This window comes from Chiroxiphia lanceolata, chromosome 6 (assembly GCF_009829145.1).
Source record: "Chiroxiphia lanceolata isolate bChiLan1 chromosome 6, bChiLan1.pri, whole genome shotgun sequence".
In the NCBI taxonomy this organism is placed as follows: domain Eukaryota; kingdom Metazoa; phylum Chordata; class Aves; order Passeriformes; family Pipridae; genus Chiroxiphia; species Chiroxiphia lanceolata.
Genome location: NC_045642.1, coordinates 40,403,932 through 40,425,708, shown reverse-complemented (window position 1 = coordinate 40,425,708; position 21,777 = coordinate 40,403,932). Strand labels below are relative to the sequence as shown.

Here is a 21,777-nt window from a genome sequence, read left to right as displayed (position 1 = left end):
AAACCTGGCTTACACAGGCCTTGGCTAAAATATTAAGCTTTTATCTGTGGTCCACAATAACTAATCTTGTCAAACTGTTTGTTCTCTACCTTCTGTTTGGAAGATTATGAGCTAGCTCACCAATACTATTCACCTTGTGCCATCACTAACAGTAGGAAAAGTGAGCAGTAAACACAGTTGGTCTATTTTGACAGCATTTCACCCTACTTTGCATTGATGTAGGTTGTTACACAGGATAATGCAAAATCAGGACTTTGCTTCTGTGCTGGATTTAATGCCACCTTGTGAAAGGTATCACTCCTTTGCTTTCAAATGCTTTCTCAGGACAGCATGTGCTGATTGCCAAAAATAAATGATCTTGTGAGAAAGAAAAATAAACCCTGAAACAACTACACTGTATTTCAGTACATTGAAATCTACAACATGCTTATCACACAAACCAGACTCCTACTATTGGATGGACCATTCACATCTGAGCATGTGGCTGATATTAAAGTTAAAAAATTAACAATAGCTGAAAGAGAGGATATATTGGCATTTTTAAAGCCAAATGATATTCATCAGATTATTTAATCAGATCACAGAATTTCCCCTAACTACTTCAGCTTGAATCCAGCAGTTTATATGGCAATTTTATGCAACATTTACTACTTGTAATTGTGCTAGAAAAACCTTTTCTATGCATCCTTGCATAAGCTTGAATTACTTTTAGCACTGATAAGTACTGTTTCCACACACTTGGTATCACAGCTGGTCTCTTTTTTAGGAGAAATCTTGACATTGAAGCCTACTCCTTACAGTGGACTCCTTACATTTCCATGAAGTTTGTGCTGATATGAATAGGCAAGGGTTTCTTGGATTTTCTTGCCAAATACTTCCTGGAAGTCTGTGTCATCTGCTTAGGAAAAACTAGCAGTTTTACCTTATGCTAATGTATCTTCCCCACAGAAAGTATTCTGCCATAGCATTTATTCATTTGAAGAGGGAAAAATATTAATTCCTAACAACTCCCTAAGAACACTAGTCCTGCCCTTTGGCAATGATTTTTGGTATCATTAGAGTGCCATGAATCACAGGCAAGCTTATTTTGGCTCTGAACTATATCTCACCTCCTTCTTGAGAGCAATACAATCTCAGAAAAGCAAATACTCTTTGCTTTGAGTGCTCAGAACACGGAGTGATGGTCAAACTTTTAAGTAAACCTTTTAAAAGGCAGACATCAGGTCTATTTTGCATTATGTGTATTATGTGGCAAAACAGTGTACAGAGAAGTGAAATGATTGGTGAAGCTCAATCAACCAAGAACACCAAAAAGTCCCACACATTTAATTTTATGTATAGCTAGTCTTGATCTGACCTGGGTTCCTCATGTGCACCAACATAATAATAATAAAATAGTATTCTGCTGAATCAGAGCCTAAAATTGCTGGATACAGAGCCCTTCTCTCTCAGCTTCTCAATCTGTGTTCTGAACCATGTCAACTGGCAACAGCTCACCAGTTTTCTTATTCTATATCCCACTGAGGTGTATTTCAGGAGATGAAAAAAGGACCTATTTTATATAGGATTTTGGTTTGTTCTAAATCCATCTTCAGGAATATTTAAAAGCAATGTCAAAAATTGATTATCAAAAACAAACAGCATTTCAATATGTTTAAAACAACAGGATTCAGGATGCAGGATGAGCAGATTAATACACATTTACAGATCTGCAGAGGATGGGGTTATTAAGAGACTCTAAACTTTAGAAGTACTACTTTGAAACCATCACATTACACCTTTCTGCGTGTTTCAAACAAGCCTTCCTATTAAGGCCAAGTCTGAACCTCTCAGCTGCCTATTCCAAGGCAGTCCCACTTCTTTTGGATATGTTCTGGTCCAGTCCAGTTTACAGTGGGTTTGTACAATTGCAAATACTGATGTACTATGGTGCTGGTTTTGGCTGGGGTAAAGCTCATTTTCTTCACAGTGGCTGGTAAGGGGCTGTGTTTTGGATTTGTGCTGAACAACACAAGGGTTGACAACATAGAGATGTTTTTGTTATTGCTGAGTAGTGCTTACACAGAGCCAAGGCCTTTTCTGCCATGCTGGCAAGGAGGCTGGGGGTGCATGGGAAGCTGGGAGGAGACACATCTGGGACAGGTGACCCAAACTGAGCAGAGGGATATTCCATACCATATGTTCAGTATATAAAGTGGGGGGAAGAAGGAGGAAGGGAGTGGTATTTGCAATGATGTTGTTCGTCTTTCCAAGTAACTGTTGTGTGATGGGGCCCTGCTCTCCTGGACATGGCTGAACACCTGCCTGCAGGTGAATGAATTCCTTGTTTTGTTTTGCTTGCATGTGCAGATTTTGCTTTTCCGTATTAACCTGTCTTTATCTGAACCCATGAGTTTTCTATCTTTTACCCTTCCAATCACACTGATGGGGAAGTGAGCAAGTGGCCGTGTGGGGCTTGGCTGCTGGCTGGGTTAAACCACTACAACTACTCAGGCTATTTCCCAAGTACATCCCATCAAAGCACAGCTTTGGCAGACTCCATATCATAAACAAAAAAGACAACGTGAGATCTTTTCTTGATTCCACATATATTTTACAAACTTGATGCAGACTTGCTAGCTCTGGGCAGCTCTCAATTAGGTTCCACCTTCCTGAGGTGGTTCCACCTCATGACCAAAAGCAATCTGGAGCTTGTGGAGAGAAAATCCCTTCCTATAAACCATTATCAAATCCCTACACCTCACATTGAAAATAAGAGACTTTACATAGGTTTGATGTATTTTATCGTCAATGTTATATTGCCCAAGCTGGAATGACTTCCATATCACTGAGAGGACAAGTAACAATGGAAACGGGTTTGGATGTAAAAGCAAAGCATTTAATTAAGTTCCTACTTGTGGTAAGTCCTTCATAATGGGCTCTGACTGAGAGCTGAATTCCCCACCACCCTGGTGGTTTGAGGGCAACTCACACTTGCGTCATACTTCTGAAAAGTATTTCTAGAAAAAATAAGAGCAGTCTTCCCTCAAAAACTAACAAAAATCCATGGACAAAATATCCTCTCCTCTTAGTGTTTGCAATATACTACAGATAGATGTCATCAGCATGTAGCTTGTCTATTATGGTGATGGTGCAACAGGCCCCTATGCAGTGATAAAACCAGAAAAGATGCCTAACTGCACATTTACACACAAAAAAAGGGTTTCTAAAATATCAGTTGAGACTTAACATCACAGACCAAATTGTCTTCTACACATCCATGGTGCTCCTTAAAACACTTCATGGGCTTTTTAATATATTATCAGCCATTTAAGGCCATTAGGGTAAAAAAAGCCTTTCCACTTCTAAGCTTCAGTAACTTCTCTCCAGTAGCTGCTGGACAGACCGTCTCCAGTCGTCTTCTGCACCATTCTAGCAACACAATTCACATGAGACTTTTTTTCACTGGCCTTCTGGACCTATTTTGCTCCATGATGCTGCCATCCAACTGGAAATGAGCTTCTCCTGCTCCTGGGAGGTGAGTGAATTCCCAACCAAGACTGACTCAGGAGAGAAGTGGACCTTCAAATAATTTTGAGGACAGCTTTAATTCTTCTGAACTGGTGAGCTTGCAAACTCAGGCCTTGGTGGCAATTCTGCCAGGTGGTGACATGAATTAGACTGATTTTAGGAGAAAAACCTTTTAATTTCTGTTGATGAAAACATAAAAACGTGGCTTTACATAAAGACTCAAAAAATTCTTCAAAAGCATAGAGTAAAATCTCTATGTAAAAGTGTAAGAGTAAAAAGTGAAATGTCTTTTGAGTGCATGACTTAGATATGCCTTTTATCTGATGTGCATCTGTTACATCCCTCAAGTAATTTATGATTATTTTATCAAAGACTGAGGTGATAGAAATGGATATATTATGAGCCACAGAATAAAGTGCTAAATAAAACAATTTTGTTATACACATCTCCAATACCTGCAGTATCTTTCATTCTGGATTCTGGATTCTGATACCTTCTGTGGGCAAGAATTCCATGATCTGAAGCTGAAAGGATAACATTTGGTCGCAAAGATTTATGCCTTCCTACAGCTTAGTGTTCAGATCTATATCCTTATATCCACATGACAGCAACTTGCCAATAAAACAGCAGTGGCAACGACGAGGTTAAAGCTGTTGTTAGCTCTCATAAAGAGAGTTGATGCTGCCCTGCTACAAAATCTTCTTAAAAAAATTAACTTTGTAGAAAAATCTGGCTATTAATTAATGACTCAGTGTTAGAATAGAAACATGAACTGCAATTTTTTCCTCAGATAACTAGCCCCTGCTTTAGTAAAGGTATAGTTAATTTTAAGCACTGGAAAAATTTGAATGATTTCAAGTTTGCTTAAAATTAAATACCTGGCTAGCCTAGTCAGTTATTTCTATTTGTTGTTGTAAAGAACTGACCCAGCAATTCTCTGAAATGTTATACGTAATTCAGAAGCTTCAGAAAGTCTGGGCTTTCTTTTTGAGTTTCTGCACATACTTTTACAGTATTCAATCTTTTGCATATGTTAAGAAACAGTATGAGTATTAACAGAAAGAACCGCAAATTTATTTTTATTCCTTCAGCCAAGCCACAAATAAATGACTCTTGCAAACAAACCAAATACTATTTAGTAACGGCAATGTAAATGCCATGGACTTATTTTATTTGGATATAAAATATTAAAGTAAATGAGTATTTGCTATGACACTCGTTTTATCGTCTCGGAAAAAGAAAGCAAGTCTGAGAAAAAGTTTTCCTGCTGTTCTTCAAGGAGCACTCAATCTGCTGTTCAAAGTTATTTAATAATTTGTCATAGAATGGTTAACTATAAGCTTACAAATACCGTGTCAGCATGCTTCTTCCTATTAGGCAAACAACTTCAAAATCTAATTTGTTTGTGTTATTGGTCTTACTAAATATTAGTCTTTGCAAGTCTGGTTTACACCATTGAAGTTAACTATGCCAACATTCTGATTTTGTTCTGAAGTATTCCACAACAAGCTGATATTATACAATACAAGGCCAAGAGCTAGCTGATCCAGTTTACTGAGTATACTTAGTGTATTTTGCTACTGATAAATCAATAAAACCATGTTGTAATCTACAAACTTCCACCTCTGTGAAGCAGCTATAAGTAAACTGTAAATGAACACACAGGTCAAAAACTGGATGCTGTGATTATGTTGACTCTGAAAACATTTGACTTTCATAGAATACATTTTAGTGTTTGAGAGAATAAAGTTTCAGCACTGCTTTTATTTTCATGAAAGGCTGAGATAATAAATATTCAAATGACAATAAATATTTGTGTTTATGTTGTAACTACCCACATTTTAAGAAAACAATATCTGCACTGCAACCCCCAATTTACAGAGGTTAAGTAAAAGTAAACCATAGCTACAAAAAGAAAATAAATACTCGACTTAGACTGTATGTGCAGTTTTGCATTCTTCATCCATGCGAAACTCCCTGCAGCCAATGGATATCTTGGCTGTGCAAGGAATGCACAAAAGGCATACTTGACATTCCCTTTAGTTGGGATTTCTTGTCTTAATTCTGTTAAGTGCACCACTGAACATAATCCTGGCATTGATCATAAACTGTTGGATACTACAGGTCTCATTATAATTTATGACACCCAAAATATCCATGAGAAGGATATGCCATAATCTCCTCTGGCAACATCACACATTATAACTGTATGAGACTTTCGGCAGTGATACTGCAGCCTGCTGTATTAAGGGCCATCTTCAAATGAAAAGAAGATGTCAAAAGATATTGTGAATTATTCATACTACAAAGGGGCTCAGCTGCAGCAATTCTGAACATCACCAAGGTCGTCTTTCAGGACTCTGGTAGAGTGAACAGATCTGCAGCTCCACATGTGCTCTGGACTGATACACTCCTCCTCCAGACTGCACAGAGAGCACTGTAGCACAATAGGATGGGATTTGCAATAAGTAGTTTAAGGAGAAAGGTGCTCTAAACTAGTCAAATAGGGCTGTTTTCATTCTTTCTTTTTTCTTTTCTTTTTTTTTTTTTTTTTTTAAATCTCAGTCCATTGATTTAAGTATCCTGTTTTAAGCATCCTGTTTTAAGCTGTCCAGAGGTTCTCAAGATGCCTTCTCTAAAATTAACTCGAAGCCACTAGTGTTTCTAAGGTGAAAAGATAACAGCAGTGCTGCCAGTCCTCCTTTTCAAATCAATTATAAAAAATAATACTATCAGATAGAGTATTCAGCCAAGCTAAGGAAAACTTGGTTTTAACCCACATCTGCCACTTCTCAGGAGAGCAGTACACTCCAAGGCTGAAGAGACTTTTGTACTTTTCTTTCTAATGCCATGAATTTCTACAAAAAAACCATATGAAATGCTATTAGACCTGAAGGTGCGATTCTATGGATGGTGATCAAGGATGCCCACTTGGAAAATGGGAGATGAATGTTCTGATGCTGGTTCTGTATTTATGTTCAAGAGGCACTGGATAAAACCGAGAAAAAGCCCTAAAGCTAAGTCTTGCTTCTCAGGGGTGAGTAGCCTGCTTGCTCCTCTCTGATCTGAGACACTGGCACTATTTTCTGCTGTGTGGTACTACTTCAAGGCAAGGAATGGAGAGGATCCAGACCAAACCTATGTGGCTGTAACATCCCTCTGAGGTACAGGAGATCTGAACCAGGATCTCCACAGATGGAGAAGGAAATTAAGATCCATTCTGTCACAGCCTGGAGGAGAATCCCTGCTCTCAAAAATTTAGAAAAGTAGGGCTGGGGCAGGGGCACATGCCAAGCCAGCTTTTGAAAGAAATATCTGAGTTCACAATGCTCTGTATGGATCTCAGTGAAATCAATGTGCGTTACTCTGACTCGGCACATGCTTCTGCATTTGGGTCTTCAAGGAAACCAGGCAGAAAATACAAAAAAGACAATTGTTTTATAACTTTTTCAGTTGGAAGTTTTCTGCTTATGCTGATGCAAGTCCTTTCTCCTTTGGGTTGGGAAGTTATCAGTATTAGCGGTACTGAGTTATCAGGCATTCCCTCCATCAGAGCCTGCAAATTTGATCTGGACTGTAACATGAAGTATGCAATTCAAAAAGTGGAAGTGAAGTGTCATTCAATAAAGGTAATATAATTCAACGCAGAAAATACATTTCATTACAGCTTTCCAAAAGTTATATATTTCCTTTTGTACTGCATGAATAATACGTTAGACTTACCAAGGGAGACAATATCTGCCTAGTGATACAGAAATGCAGTATAACTTCAACAGTCCAGAGAATATGCCAATGATGACTGAATTTGTTCATCTCACCTTAGATTCAAATACTAGTTCAATATTTTACTTCCTCCAGGCCCAGAAAATTGATTTTTGTCTATATGTTGAATTTCTCTAAGGCTGAACATAACCTTACTGGCTTATACAATTCTTTTATTACAACAAACAGGTATCTCTACAAGACTAATTCATCATTTCACCATGCATATTAGTGCAGTCTGAGGGGAACTTTTCTGAGAGGAATCACTAGCATTAGTGCAGAATTCTAAGTATTTAAATAAATTCTGACCCTACTACATGTTGCTTTCAGTTAGATCACACATGACTTTTTTCACACATTTCAATCAGTCTTAATTCGTCACTGACTAAAGCAGACTACTTCCAGTTTATTGCCTCTAAATCCAGTACATTCACAGTGTCTGTTACCGCTACTCTAATTAATGGTAACATTTTCATATATGATATGAAGTGATTGTTACTAAATTTTGTATTTTGGACTTTCCCATGTTCCTATTCATGTCCTGCATGCCAAATAAATTTGCATCAGCTCTGCAGAATTCTTCAGGGTATGTGGTAGTTTTGCGTGTCTGGGAATCTTCCATCTGGCTAGTGTGGGTTTCCTAAACACCATAAAACCCTGCCTGTGGAGACTGTGTATCTCTTATGGGCCCCATGGAGTTTATAATCTGCTTTTAATCATTGTATGAGGCAGCCAACACATCAGTCCTCATCAGGCAGTTTTTTCCATGTTGAATCTCCTTTAATGAGTTTTGATCCAATTCTGAAAGTCCAGAACCATTGCTAATTTGCATAGTACCTTAGACTGCTACAAAAGTTGTCTTCCTTGGCTCCCCATTTCCTTCCATATGAACTCGCATAACCATTGACTTCTGTGGATTGCTGTAGCAAGTAACAGATTCTTAGCACCTTGCCCTCACTTGCTTGTCTTTTGAATGTACCCACCAGCATCTGTTTCTCAGTAAACTACAGGCCATATCCTTAACTTGGACAAATGAATGCAACGTAGTGCGACAGAGCAAAGTCAGTGTGCTGCAACCAAGAAATTAGCTCTATATCTACATTCTTCAGCAAGACACCAGAACTTACTTTACATTTCAAAATGCCAGCACCTGTTAAATTATTCCCCATATGATATTAAAAGATAACCAACTATTCAAACCCAGCAGAATTTCACAGCAGTAAGCAGGACAGTGGTTTTCACTAAAATCAAAATCACTTTTGACATGTGCCAAATTATTTACTGACATAAATTAGCAAAACTATTAATTTCTATGATGTTGTACTCCTAGAATTCAGTATTTAATGTTTTGATCTGACATTTACTGGAATACAGTTCTGTAAGTAAAAAAATAGGAAAGTCTCAACATCTAAATATAAAATCTTAATAAAGTAAGAAATCAAATAGTATTTATTGTTTTGAAAGGAGAAAATAAAAGAAAGCTCTCTCAAATTTAAACCGAGTTCTCTTAACATTTGGCGGTTCCTTCAAAACAAACAGCTTTAAGTCTCAGTGAATGTACAACTTGTTTCTTTTGTGCAGTGCTTCTGCCTGCAATTTCTAATTAACTAGCTCCATTCTTTCCTACAACAAGCGACTGAACGCAAACAAGCTACAATGTATACGTCAACTAAATATATGTAGGTATGATTTTAAAAGGGAGATAACTAGTTAACCACATTTGCATGTTGCAAAAAGGCTCAATTAGTATAATTCAGAAATCTTGCTTTTAGCCTTTTCCCTGCATAGCTGTCCTGTACTGAATACAATCTGAACACTAAAGATATAATGTTTGCAGTTAAAAATCTCCAGAGACTTTAGATCCACACATAAAGATACTTATGTCACTCTTTTCTGAGACACTGACCTGTATCCTCATTTAAAAATGAACACCACATCTTTATGTTATTAAATCTTTATTTTGATCTATTAGTATTCACCAAAGTGCCATTTTATACAACCTCTCACTGAATAGGCAAGGCTGGAGGTAACCATCTGCAGCTTTAGAGTCTGCGTTTGAATTGATGAAAAGAGCTTTGTGTTTTCATTGCCAAGTTTGATTCTTCCAGTCATTAGACATTCCCCTCAGATCGCATCAATGAAGCGGACTCTCTTACACCCATGTGTTAAATTCTCTTCCCCTCATGGTTTCCTTTACCAGCTATACTCCAGAAAGACTACTGGGTCTTAGCCACATTCTTCTCACAGCTGTGTTAAAAAAAAGCATCAGAGCTTCTTCCCAAAATCCATATGTGTATCTGGTCAGTCCCCTGTCGAAGGGTCATCTCACATTGTGGTGTGATTATTCAGATATTCATTCTTGTTCTTGAACTGCACTGCTCAGATCATTCTGGGAAAGATTAGACCCTCCAGCCAGCACTGAGGAACGTCCTGGATGTTGATGTGAAACATACACAGCTCCCGTACTTGGAAAGCAGATTAGTTTGACTTGCAGAAGAGGGGGACATTAGCTACTTAATAAATGCTTGCTTCTCATTTCTTTCAATTTTTTTTGCATTCTTTTCAACTGTGTCAACTGCTTATAAGAACTGTTTGCTTTTGTTTTGTCATCGATCAACTTAATTATCAGCATCAGCTAAGAAACTAAGTGAACAACAACAAAAGCAGAGAAAGCATGTTCAGAAATGCTAGAGGGAAATTCAGGACTAAAAAAAAGAAAAAAAAAGGGTGTGTTCTAGTCACAATAAAATTTCGATGGCCAAAAAATCAAACCGTAAGGGGTAAAGCAAATGTTATTAAGTCTAGAATTGCATTTATGACAGATAATAATTTCCTTTGATAAAACTGTTTATTCAGTAGACCACTTAGTTTTCTTTTATCCCAATCTGTAACTTTCCTGACTTCCCCTTTAGAAAAAAATATCAAAAGATATCTTTAATAACAGTTAAGGACAAATGAAGCAATAACTTCTAGTTTACATCACTTTCATATTTGCTTTATTCACAATCAGAGCTACCTTGACAAAATACACAAGCAGCGTGCCTCTCACCATTTATGCTTATTTTCATACCTGTATATTTTAGCACTGCACTGTTACTTTGTGGATTTTGTTTATTTTTAGAGGATTACATAGAAATTCTACCCACTCACCCTCCTCTGCCACCTTACATAGCTATACGAATGTGCAAGTGCATCTGTGCTCACATGCAGAGAGCTGTGCTTTACTGAGTCAGAATCATTAAATTATGACAAAAAAATAGAAGCCCTCAATAGACAAATTGCATTAAAATTCACTCCAGTAACAAAGCTGTTGCAGAAAAATAGAACGTTTCCTGGAAAAACCACATCAAAAGTGGCCTCAACCTTTACTGATAATTGGCTAATATTGATTTGGTATTACATTATAACCTTCTCTGATCTCACTGACATCAGCAGCCACTCCACAATCCCAGAGGTTCCAGCCAGAAGGACAGTTTTAAAACGCCTTGCTTCCTCTGCTGGCAGAGGTATTAATTAATTCAGAGGCTCTCCCAGCCACCTTCTCCAGGTCAGCCCCATTTCCCTGCTGGGGCTGCACCAGCTGGCTCCTGGTTTCTCAGGCAGGACAAACTTGCACTATACCAACACTCCTGGAGAATTCTGTGCTGCTCTCCTAATTCTTTGTTTGTAACCATGAATTAAAAACATTAATTAAATATAGGAAATTATAGTAATAGCCATTCTACAGAGTATTGGTTAAAAATGTTATCACGCAGATCATCATAATTTTCTATTGAATAAATATGTATTGTGTTACGTGTGCATTTATCTACATAGACCATAGTTAAGATATGTACTTGCTTTATAAACTAAATAGCGCTCTTTTAAGTATCTTGATAATGTTTCAAAATCAAAATAGATTCAAACAAATGCAGCTAAATCTGTGTGGTCACTTTCTGAGCATCAACATTTTCTGTTTCACACCATCACCCCTGTTAGGACAGTGAATCATCTTCACAGCAAGAGCGCACAGTCTCAATTTATATCTCACACTGCTGTGAGCCAATGTGAGATGTTCACCCTACTTCAGTATAAACAGATTTTTACTATGTCCAAGTTCACTATAAGCAGATTCCAATATATCCCCCTTCTGGTTCACAGCTGCTGTTCCATGTGGGACAGGATCCAGAAATTTTTTAGATGCCTTTTGTCCTGACAGAAAACACAGGACCACTATTCTGACTTGGATCTCACGTTCAGAAAGCAACAATTGTCAGGGGATACACAAATGGCTGCCATGAAGGCAACACCATGGAGAAATTACATCTCTGTTTCAAGGTCTACATATCATGCTGAATGCCAATGGTGAATTTTTTAAGAACATTAAAAAATATTTTAGTGTTGCCAGAGAACAGATTAGCAAAGGTATAGTGAACAGCAGTGAATTACATTGTATGAAGATACAAAGTACATCTTTTTTCAGCATTATTTTAATTATTCTAATTACATTCTTCCTTAACGAAGGTCACAATTATTTTCCTCTCCTGATTCTTAACTGTTGCTATTTTACTGAATAATATTGAGAAACTAGTTTATATAACTGATAAAACTACTCCCCTCATACATCAGAATTCAATTTTAGTTGCACATTTAAAAGAAGTCAAGAAAACAGATATTTCAGAACTCTCTTTAGACTGTGAATCGTAGTGTCACATTTTAAACTACATTAAACATCCTTGTAAGGCAGTGCTAATAATTAATACTGCTGTAATTAATACCAATTCTACCCATTGACAGGTTTATAAATTGTCAGTTCCTTTTTGAAATGTAGAACATCCTACATTTCTGAAATAAAATGCTAAGCTAACAAATGAGTTCCTGCCTAATTGCCAAACAGTGATTTGTATGAAGCAGTTTTGGTTACAAAGAAATTGGGAATTCTCAGCCCGGTTTCCCTGCTGATGAGTACGAACTGTCTGTGTAGCTCTCCCAGAGGTGTCAGAGGAATCTCTATAGTGTGACACAAGGGTTCTTAGCTCAAAGCAAACACACTTTCCACAAACTCAGCTGCTTAATCTGTTTGCAGGTTGAATTATAAGATGGGGGTGGATGACTCTGGGTGCTGGGAAGACGCACAGAGCATTTCCACAGTTTCTTGGCAAAAAGGGCATGCTATTGTCATCAAAAGACTTCAACCAATTGTTTAATTTTGCTATAGGCTCAGTTGTCTGATCTTAGCAATGATGAAAACTAACCCGACCAAAATTTTCCCAAGTAGTTTAGCATGTTAAATTACATAAATACTTTTCACTATAGAAGTGCATCACCACTACTTTAATTCAGTTTGTGGCTGCACTTCTACTCTAGCCACTCCGGGTACACAGGATTAAACAAGACTGTTTCACTGTTTCACTTAAAAAAAAAAAGGTAATGAAAACCCAACCTCCATCTAAATATCTGAGGCTAGTAAATGTTTATAAATAAAATTACATGTAACAACTTAAAACAAGGTACAAAAAGGTTCAATCAATATTCTCTTTACCATGCCTTAAATTATTTTTCATAGGTTTCTTTTTATCAAGCTCACACCTGTTGAAGTCTCAAATATATCTAAGTGCTCAGAATAAAGATCTGAATGATTATTAAACTGCCACTGGAAGTTTTAAAGAGGTGATTGAAAATATACATTTTCACATGTAACTATCTTAACTATATTTTACGCAGTTACAAATAAATGAAAAATATAGGAATACTTTTTTTTTTTTTAAATAGAACTCAGCACGTATTTTTTTAAAATAGGAAAAACTCTTGTTAAGTCCTTGCAACATATTACAAACCAATTTCCGGGTACTCTGTAAATATGCTGCAGACATTAAAGTTGAAGACAAATATAGACAGGACAATTTGCATCAATTCAGCATCAACCACTTTGGAAGGGTAAGAGAGGGGTGTTTTGCAGCTGACGAATGTAAAGCAGAGATGAGAAGTGCCAGATTGGCAAGAGGCTCTGCCTACACGTTTGCCCATGTACCAGCACTGAGTCTTTCAAAGGCTTATGTGCTCGTAATAACAAACACGACAATAAGTACTTCAGTAGACATGAACTTCAGGTTTTGGAGTTCAGTAAACTTTTAACAGGGAATCTTACAGTGGGAAAGACAGTTCACTAACTCAGAGATTTCCTGTGGCTCTCAGTGAGATTTTGAAGCCACCTCTAAACCACCTTATCAGCCCTTACTACAGCATGAAACCTGACAGACAAAAAATGAGAACCTTCATATTCTACTGTGCAATTATAAAGGCAAATACTCTGTTGCCATAGGATTGCCACAGGGCAAAAAGACAGTGAAAACCATTCACAGGAGATGGAAAGACTCTGCGTCTTGCACATGCAGAAAACAATTTCCATAACAGTACAGAGAGGCACACTGACTTGCCTAATAATGCAAAACTGCTAAAATGATCAGCTTCACACTGAGTAGGTAATGAGCTGACAAAGAAGGAATAATTTTAAAGGATGTTTTCTAAGTTCTGCCACACTTTCAGTTATAGATAAAATACTAAAAGAAATAACATTTCATTTGGTTTTCAATTTCAATTTTTGTTGGAATGCAAGTGACTTACTTTTGAACTTTTTCATTGGCCTCCCGCGAAGCTTCCAGGGCTTTCTGGAGCTTCATCTCTGTGTCCTTTTGCTCTGACCGAGTTTGCTGCAGCTGAGCTGCCAGATCTTCAATCTGGCGATAAGTTAGGGTCACAACATCCTCCCTGCTGTGCAGTCCAGCTTCAGAAGTACTGAAAGCACAGGTAGGCTGATTCTTCAGGCTCATTCCTTCAGACAAAGACTTGTATAAACTGGGAAAGCAAAATCATACACATTACTAAGTTTCAGTCTAAGGCTGAGTTGCAAGAATACTACACTCAGTTTAATTAATACTTTTAATATTGCCATATATGGACTCATGCACTACTAGCAAAACAAGTTTTATTTCAGAAGTGACTGAGAACAAAAAGAACAATCCATTTCCAGAAGTATTCTAGGAGTACATAACAACCACCACAATTTCAAAAAATAAAAAAACCTATTCAGCAAAAACTTAAAAGACAGTATTTTTCAGCTGTAGCATCTTGCTGATCACCTTTGAGCTACAACAAAAAGTTGTTAGCGTGATTTACATTACGTTGAATTAATCAGTGTAGGTTACTGATGTGTTATTAATTCATGTTACACAGGACTTGCTTTTAGCAAGTAGCAGACTCAACAGCTACAGGGAGTTTATTTGCAAAATGAGATTTTTCGATATAATGAAAGGAATAAAAAAATACAATGAAAAAATGAAAATAAATAAATCAGCAGGATTACTTAGAAATATGAATGATTTGCACACACTAACCAATTCTAAAGATCTTTGGTCAATACTTTTTGGGAGAGGAAATGTAAAATATTTCTTGATGCTGGTTTGAATAAGCTAGTAACACTTGTATTAAAACATTCCGTGTCTTAAATAGCCTCTCTGTAGTAGACAGAGATAGATGATCTGTCAGGGTTTTATCACGGGACATTTCAATATCTACAGTGTCCTCCACCATAATTTCTTGCAAGTTCCTTTCTGACCCACTGTATTGGCTTCACTCAGGCAAAAAGTAGACATGTTTGTCATCTATTTCACACTGCAGTGCCATGGACGTATATTCAACTCATTCAGTTTCATCCATGAGTTTGAGATATGTTCATAGAGACTCCAAATTACAGAGCACAAACCAAATACTCTTTCATTGCACAAAACAGATACAGTATTAAATGCTTTGTATTTGTGTGCCAGAAAGTTCTGGACAAATCAAACATTATTTCAGTGTGGATTTCTAGTAGCAGTGCATACTGATGATAATATTCAAGACAGTCCATATGACACCTGCTAGTATGCAATAGCATATTTTATTCCTTTGTAGTTTATTAAGGTGTTTGTATGGAACACTGTCTGTTCCAACAGACTAAGGAGAAAAATCATATATGAACTAAAATATAATATACATGGACAAAAAAAATATGGATGAACTAAAAGAAACAGAAGCTAAAAGGTCAGAGTGTTGATGTGTCATTATGCCTACTAGCTGTGGTTATCCGAAAATAACGTGAAGACCCTTTTCAATTAAATGAAGACATATTTAAAATATAAATATTTATAAAGGGACATTAAATTCCTAGAACGGACTAATTAAAAAAAACTACTTTAGCAGTTCCCCATAAAATTTACTGACTGAAATTCCACTATGGTTGAGCATTGATCACCATGGAAAAGCACAAAGGTATGCAAATAATGTTGAAAGCAGGTTACCGAAATACCACTACTGCCCACTTCTTAAACACCTGGCACAAGATTAAAAAAAAAAAAAAAGACAGATGAGAAGCTAAACTGTTCAATGAATATATGGGTCCCTGATTAAAAAAAAATTAAAAAATAGAGGATAGCCTTAATATTCTAACTTGTTCACACCAGCTGAGAGGTTTTTCTTCAGAATATATGAAAAATATAGTAATTTATTTAGATTTTAAAATACTGTGTCTGTGTGGCTACAGCTGGGATCCTTCTCAAAGACTGGTCATGAACAATACAGGTTGTGATCTACTACTCCATATCTTAACTCAGAATGATTGCATCTGATTCTGAATAGAATCTGACATCTATATTTTGTAGCCAGTGCTATTCCTCCAGGTAAAGGCACTGTGGTTGATAGATATTTTAATTTATTTTTTTTCCAAAAGAATGCAATTGCCAGACTTCCATCAATATGTGCTTTGCTAAAATACTTTTTAGTCCCTTCTCATACTAATCTGAAATTCCTTCATCAATGTCCCAATGATTATGTCTTCAAAGAATATTGATGATATAAATCAAAAATAAAAGGGAGTTCTAGGCCTGAAGAATGGGTCACAGAAGTATTCAAACAGTTCCTGTATTTCAGTAATTCATATGTTCTTTATAGTAGGCCTTTTGCTTTACTATGGCAGCATGGCCTCTTTTCTGCTCCAGCTTGGGTATGAGAGCTTCAAGGGCCCACCTTAACTGTGTCCAGGTGGAAGAAAAAGTGACATGTGATGATGACACTTATGCAGCTCCTGCAGATAGCAAGAGGTTTCCTCAGCCCCCGAAGTCAGAGTAGCTTCAAGCCTGCTAAAAAATATCACCAGTTGTAACCGCTCCCAGAGGGACTTGACTTTGGCTGAAAATCAACCCTATGAAGTGGTGCTCCAAAAACACTTCTTGCTTTGCCAGGCATACTTTTGCTGCGAGGTGGGAAATGATTTTCCACCTGAAGCAATTACAGAACAACATAGAGATATGCTCCACTTAAAGGAAAAAAAAACAACAAACCAGCAAAACCCCAAACATTCCCTACACGTCCCCTCCCTCTTCCTCCACCCCAGTGATAAACATATCCAATGGTCCCAAAGACATGTAGGTCTAACCTTGATTTTCACCACAAAGGTTTTTCACACTTGAGTAAGTTCTGTAGACCTCTTAGACCTTATCCTGCACTCAGGATGGCTTTGAAAAATGTCCCCTAATACTGCTGAGTGCACTTAAAGGCCAGGCAGCATTGATACCTTGAAAAGATTACCTCGAAGGTACTCTTACAAAAATTGCAATAAGACAATATTAATAAAAAGCCCATAAGACCTAGAAGGACTTTGACATTTCACTGTAAAGTGGAGGATATAAAATGGTCAAGTTTGCGTTACATGTGAGTCAGGAGCCTGACAGTTGGTAGACTGGTAACTGGATGGCATTGCCCTACCATAGACAAATATTTTACTAGCCTTCCTTCATCTGCGATTACACAAGTTAAGAGGATGTGTTTTCTTCTCAGTAAAACCAACCAACCATCTCTCACTAATTTAATGGAAGGCAGCAGCTGTGCTAGACTCTAGTTCACAGGCCACGGACAGGGTTACAACAGGAATGCTCGTTGCACATAACTTTCCACTGTCACAGTCCATCGCAGTGTCGCTCCCTCATGTGTGGTGTACCCGTGCATTCTTAGTTTACGATGAGCTCACGCAACCTCTTTTTATATTCTCTCATCAAATCCAGTGATAAACACTTGTTGAACAGAGCCTGCTATTGATTTTCTTCTCTGTGGTGGCTGGTCATATAACTTCAGGATTTTACAGGATAACATGTTGACAGATAAGTGCTGATCATGCATGTCCATACTGTCCAAAACCAATTACATGTGAGTATGGATCCACAGTAAGCAGAAACCTGAGATTCAGGCTTCTCTCCTGAAATGATCTAGGGAAATTTGTGACCTGTACAAGGGTCTAAACAGTCTAGACACTACATGATGCAAGCACAGGTTCATTGGCAACAGTGAAAGCTCAAACTGACAGTCATCCATCTTAGAATTTCCATTTTTCAACAAATACAAATTAAAGACTACTGGCAAACACATTTTTCCTCCTTGGGCCTCAGTCTCCTCGTCTTTAAATAAGAGCAATCACAATGCTACCTTTGAAAGGTCCTCTGAGCTTCACCAATGTCAAGAAACCCAGATTATGTCAAGCACAATCTGAATTTAGGACAAAACTGAACCCAGATGGTCTTCTGGTGATGCCAAGCAGCAAACGATCTCTTTTTAACCTCATTTTCACTCTCCAGGACTACTACAGTACCCCTGCTATTTCCCTGTGACTAGCTGGTGAAAGGTATTAAGGTATTATATGCGAGTTAATCATTGGAGCCTTTCTTGAAGTTGAAGGACCAGCGAGATATGCTCTCAAACAAGAAATAACTGGAAACCATAACTCCATTACAAACCCTGCATTTAGGGAGTTCCACAGTAACCAAATGTCTACTGTCCACTTTATGCAGGCCCTGGGCAAATTGCTCAGTTTGCATAGCCTCATCTGAGTGATACGCACACGACATTCAGCACCACCTATCATTCCTCACATCCACCCCACCACTAAATGGCCCAGGACCCCCACAAAACTAGTTTCTGGATTAATAGTGTTTGGTTGAAACAGAGCAAAACATACACAAAACTGATGAGTAGAAGGAAGGGTTTTTGAGGTCTTGGCAGCTGTAGTGCTTCTCTTCCGATAGATCACAGATCCATAGTTAATAGCTTGTAGCTAAGGAATCCACCTGAATTCCCTGGGCACATGATGCACCTAGGGTTGGGGTCTCTATTAGCTCTAATTGATTTAAGACTGGAAGATGATAACTTAGCCTTTTTCACACATACATATATGTTTTTTCACAAATACAGATATAGCACACCCAAGTTTACAGAAGAGACTACTTTAGATTTTATGGTTTAATCTTGAATATTACTTGATACATGTTAACATTAACTACATATCTTCAGGATTCCACAATGTATCTGTGCTAATTGCAAGAAAAGATTCCCAGGCTCTCAAATTTCTTCCACGAATTAGGAGACTGTGTTTTCAATAAAACACAGTTTTCCTAGGTTACATCTTTTTCCTAGAACCATCTTTCTGTAAAATGTTCCTGTCGTGTTTTGACAGGGAATTGGCTGTATCAGTATATTTTAGCCCAATCATTCACAGAGTGCACCCTAAAGGCTTGCTTCTAAGTAAGTAAAATTAACCTGAAATTTAAAAAATAATTTTATTTTGTGTGGTGTTTACTTTATCACACTAGAAGTTACATAAAGAATTTTGCTATCTTGTATCTGTTCTTCATTGTCAATTCATTCTTAAGTGTTTGCCAATGGTTTCCGTTAACAAAATAACTTTAACTTAGTATTTGTAATACTGTAGTTATTCCCTACAGTAATAGATTGTTTAGGTAACACTGCAAATACAGAGGGAATCTTATCTATTAATCGAAGACAGAACTGGCACCAAGAGTGACCTCAGTATTTGAATATAATGGATTTTTAAGATGGTGCCAGCAACTCTGTGTTTTACCATGTATCACAACCCCCTGTCTGCTTTTCCTGGGAAGTGTGAGCAGGGGCAGAGCAGCCCCTGGCTCGGCTGCGGGCAGTGGGCAAAAAGGAGGGGCACAGCTGGCTCACAGACAAGAGGTATTGCTGCTTTCCCCATCGCCAGGCTGAACTGGCAGCACCTGCGCCTCTCTGCTGGTTGCTGGAGGCCACTGGGTTGACATGGATCACTGAAGGGGTGTGTACGTGGGTGGTGTGGAGCCAGTGGCTCTGGCCTGGGGCCAGCAGGGAAATTGCCGATGTCAGGGATTTGCAGAAACACAAGCTTAGTGGAAGAGAGAGACAGAGGATCTTGTCCTAAAGGTCACAGTGATTTATTTTTTATTCCAAGAGTATGTTTTTGACAATATTTTTTACATCTGTTTGAAGAACAGTGCATAATTTTCCTCACAGCTAAACTTAATTAAGAAAGCGCTAAAATAAGAGCCGCATATAAGAACTAAAACTGGTAGAAAACAGTGTATTACTAGGTAATTAAAAACATTATGTATTACTTTTTATCTTTTTCTGATTATCCTTGCCAAGAACTTCATTCTGAATGCTGTTGCTCACAAGGAAACCAGGCTATTATGGCATAAAGGAACATTAGGCCTTCTGACCAGGCATTTCAGGATCAGCTCCTGCCGTCCTACACACCCACCAACCCAGTCTGGACTTTCAGCAACCCTTTCAGTTCCCGCAGGTTTGGCAGCACTACAAGCATGAACCTTTGCTCTCCAAAATGCCAACCACGGAAATCTTTCCTGACTACAAAGAATGAGCACGTTCAAGAGCTAGGCATTTCTGCTAGGAACCTTAATCAATGTCACCTGTCACCATAGCTTTGAATTTAGATTTCTCTGCAGAACTAATAAAATCTAATAGAGATTTCTTTGTTAGAAATTATGCATGAAGTTAAGGCTAATTTGGGTTGGGCCTTTAGTTTTCTTTGCAGCTTCTCACTGGTAAAGATAATGGCTTCTCACTTCCATTTTGTACAAGTGACCTAGACACAGACAATTTTATTTCAAATGAAAAAAACCCTTCTGCAAAAAGTAGCAATATTAGTGAATCAACTCGTATTAGATAAACTGCAAAAATTCCGATGAAGCAAATGAGAATCCTGACTCTGAAAACTGAAACAGTGAAGTGTCCAGTCAGTGCAAAGGGGTATTTCATATATACATTTATACAAAAGAAATCTGATGGTGCTGATATATATTATAATGCAGGCATCAGAATCACCTGAAAACAAGCTCCGTGTAATGACTATGTGCTGTTGACTCTTATTTTTGTCTCCAGGGAATAATGTTTACTTTGCTTTAAAATTTATATGAGTCATTTTGTTATGTGCCTTTTTTTAATTAGTCTGAAGGAAACAGTCATTTGAGAAAGAGAACGGAAATCAATTCTGATTTGATACTGATAGCTACTGTGCGATGTAAACTGTGTGTTCTTTCTAATTAAATGTAAACACGTGCAGTTCTAAAGTCCAACAGTGATGACAACAACTACTAGAAAGGATTGCCTAAGATCTGGTCAACTGATCCTTGTGAACCTTTTGTTCATACCGTAGGTGAGCTTGTGCAATCTGTCTCAGGGTGAATGCCAGTTGTAACTGACTTTATTTTAGGTCATCTTCAGAGAAAAGACTTGACAAGAATGTGGAGAGCTCTGTAATACCTCCAGTTACCCATTAACTATGTCCTTCTGATAGCTAATCAATAGCACTGCATGGAGCCAAACACACTGCACTGAACTGCCCCTCTTCCAAAAGCCAAGTCTTGGTAAATATTTAATGGCAGTAAAGGTGTTTTGACTCTTATCAATCTGATATGTTAAAGAACTCTTGAAAGAAACTTTATCTTGCTTCTCTCTGCATAAATAATTTGTTCGGTTACAATTTTAGTCTTATGCGAAAGCCTCTAATTTAATGATCTAATGCTTTTAAATCAAGGCTTTGGACAGAGAAAATGTAGTTTCAATCCACATGTCACAAAATAAATAAAAACCAAAGTTTATTTCCTTGATAAAATGCCAACTAGAAATATACATCAAGAAACCCAGCTCTTTATACTGTAGTAGTAAACACTGAGCCAGACTCGCTCAAAACCTGTTATACAAGTGCACATTTGAGATTTGCTTACAAGGCTTAAGTTTCTGTAAAATTCTTAGCTCTCATTCACATCAAGATGATGCAAGATTTTTAGCCTCTCTTCACCAGGGAAAAAAACCCAACTCTTAAAATAGCTATACTAAGATCCAGAGACTTTCTGTACCCATATAGTGAATATTTCCAGCTTCAAGTGGGTATATTTTCATCTAATGAATTTTATTAAGCATGTTTCTATTTTCTATTTTTTCCTGTACAAACAGCTTGTCTAGATCACTAACAGAGAAACACTTTTGTCCTGATCTTTTAACATCTATTGCAGGTACCCCTCTGCTACAGCCAGGTAGGATTCAGCCATCTCCATAGGAACTTAGATGGGCTTATTCCATGCCTCTGTGCTAACGTCACAGGATGGGGAATGGAGGAGTCTTCTTACCTCCTCCCACAGCACAGTC

The 21,777-nt window shown here is 37.6% G+C and overlaps 1 protein-coding gene across 1 annotated transcript in view; it reads right to left on the bottom strand.

Annotated features, from left to right (window-relative positions):
• MIPOL1 (mirror-image polydactyly 1) overlaps window positions 1-21,777 on the bottom strand; it is a 185,917-nt gene that overhangs the window by 12,130 nt on the left and 152,010 nt on the right. The window contains 1 exon segment of the mRNA XM_032689903.1: window positions 13,876-14,106. Within this exon segment, the coding sequence (XP_032545794.1) occupies window positions 13,876-14,106 (231 nt within the window).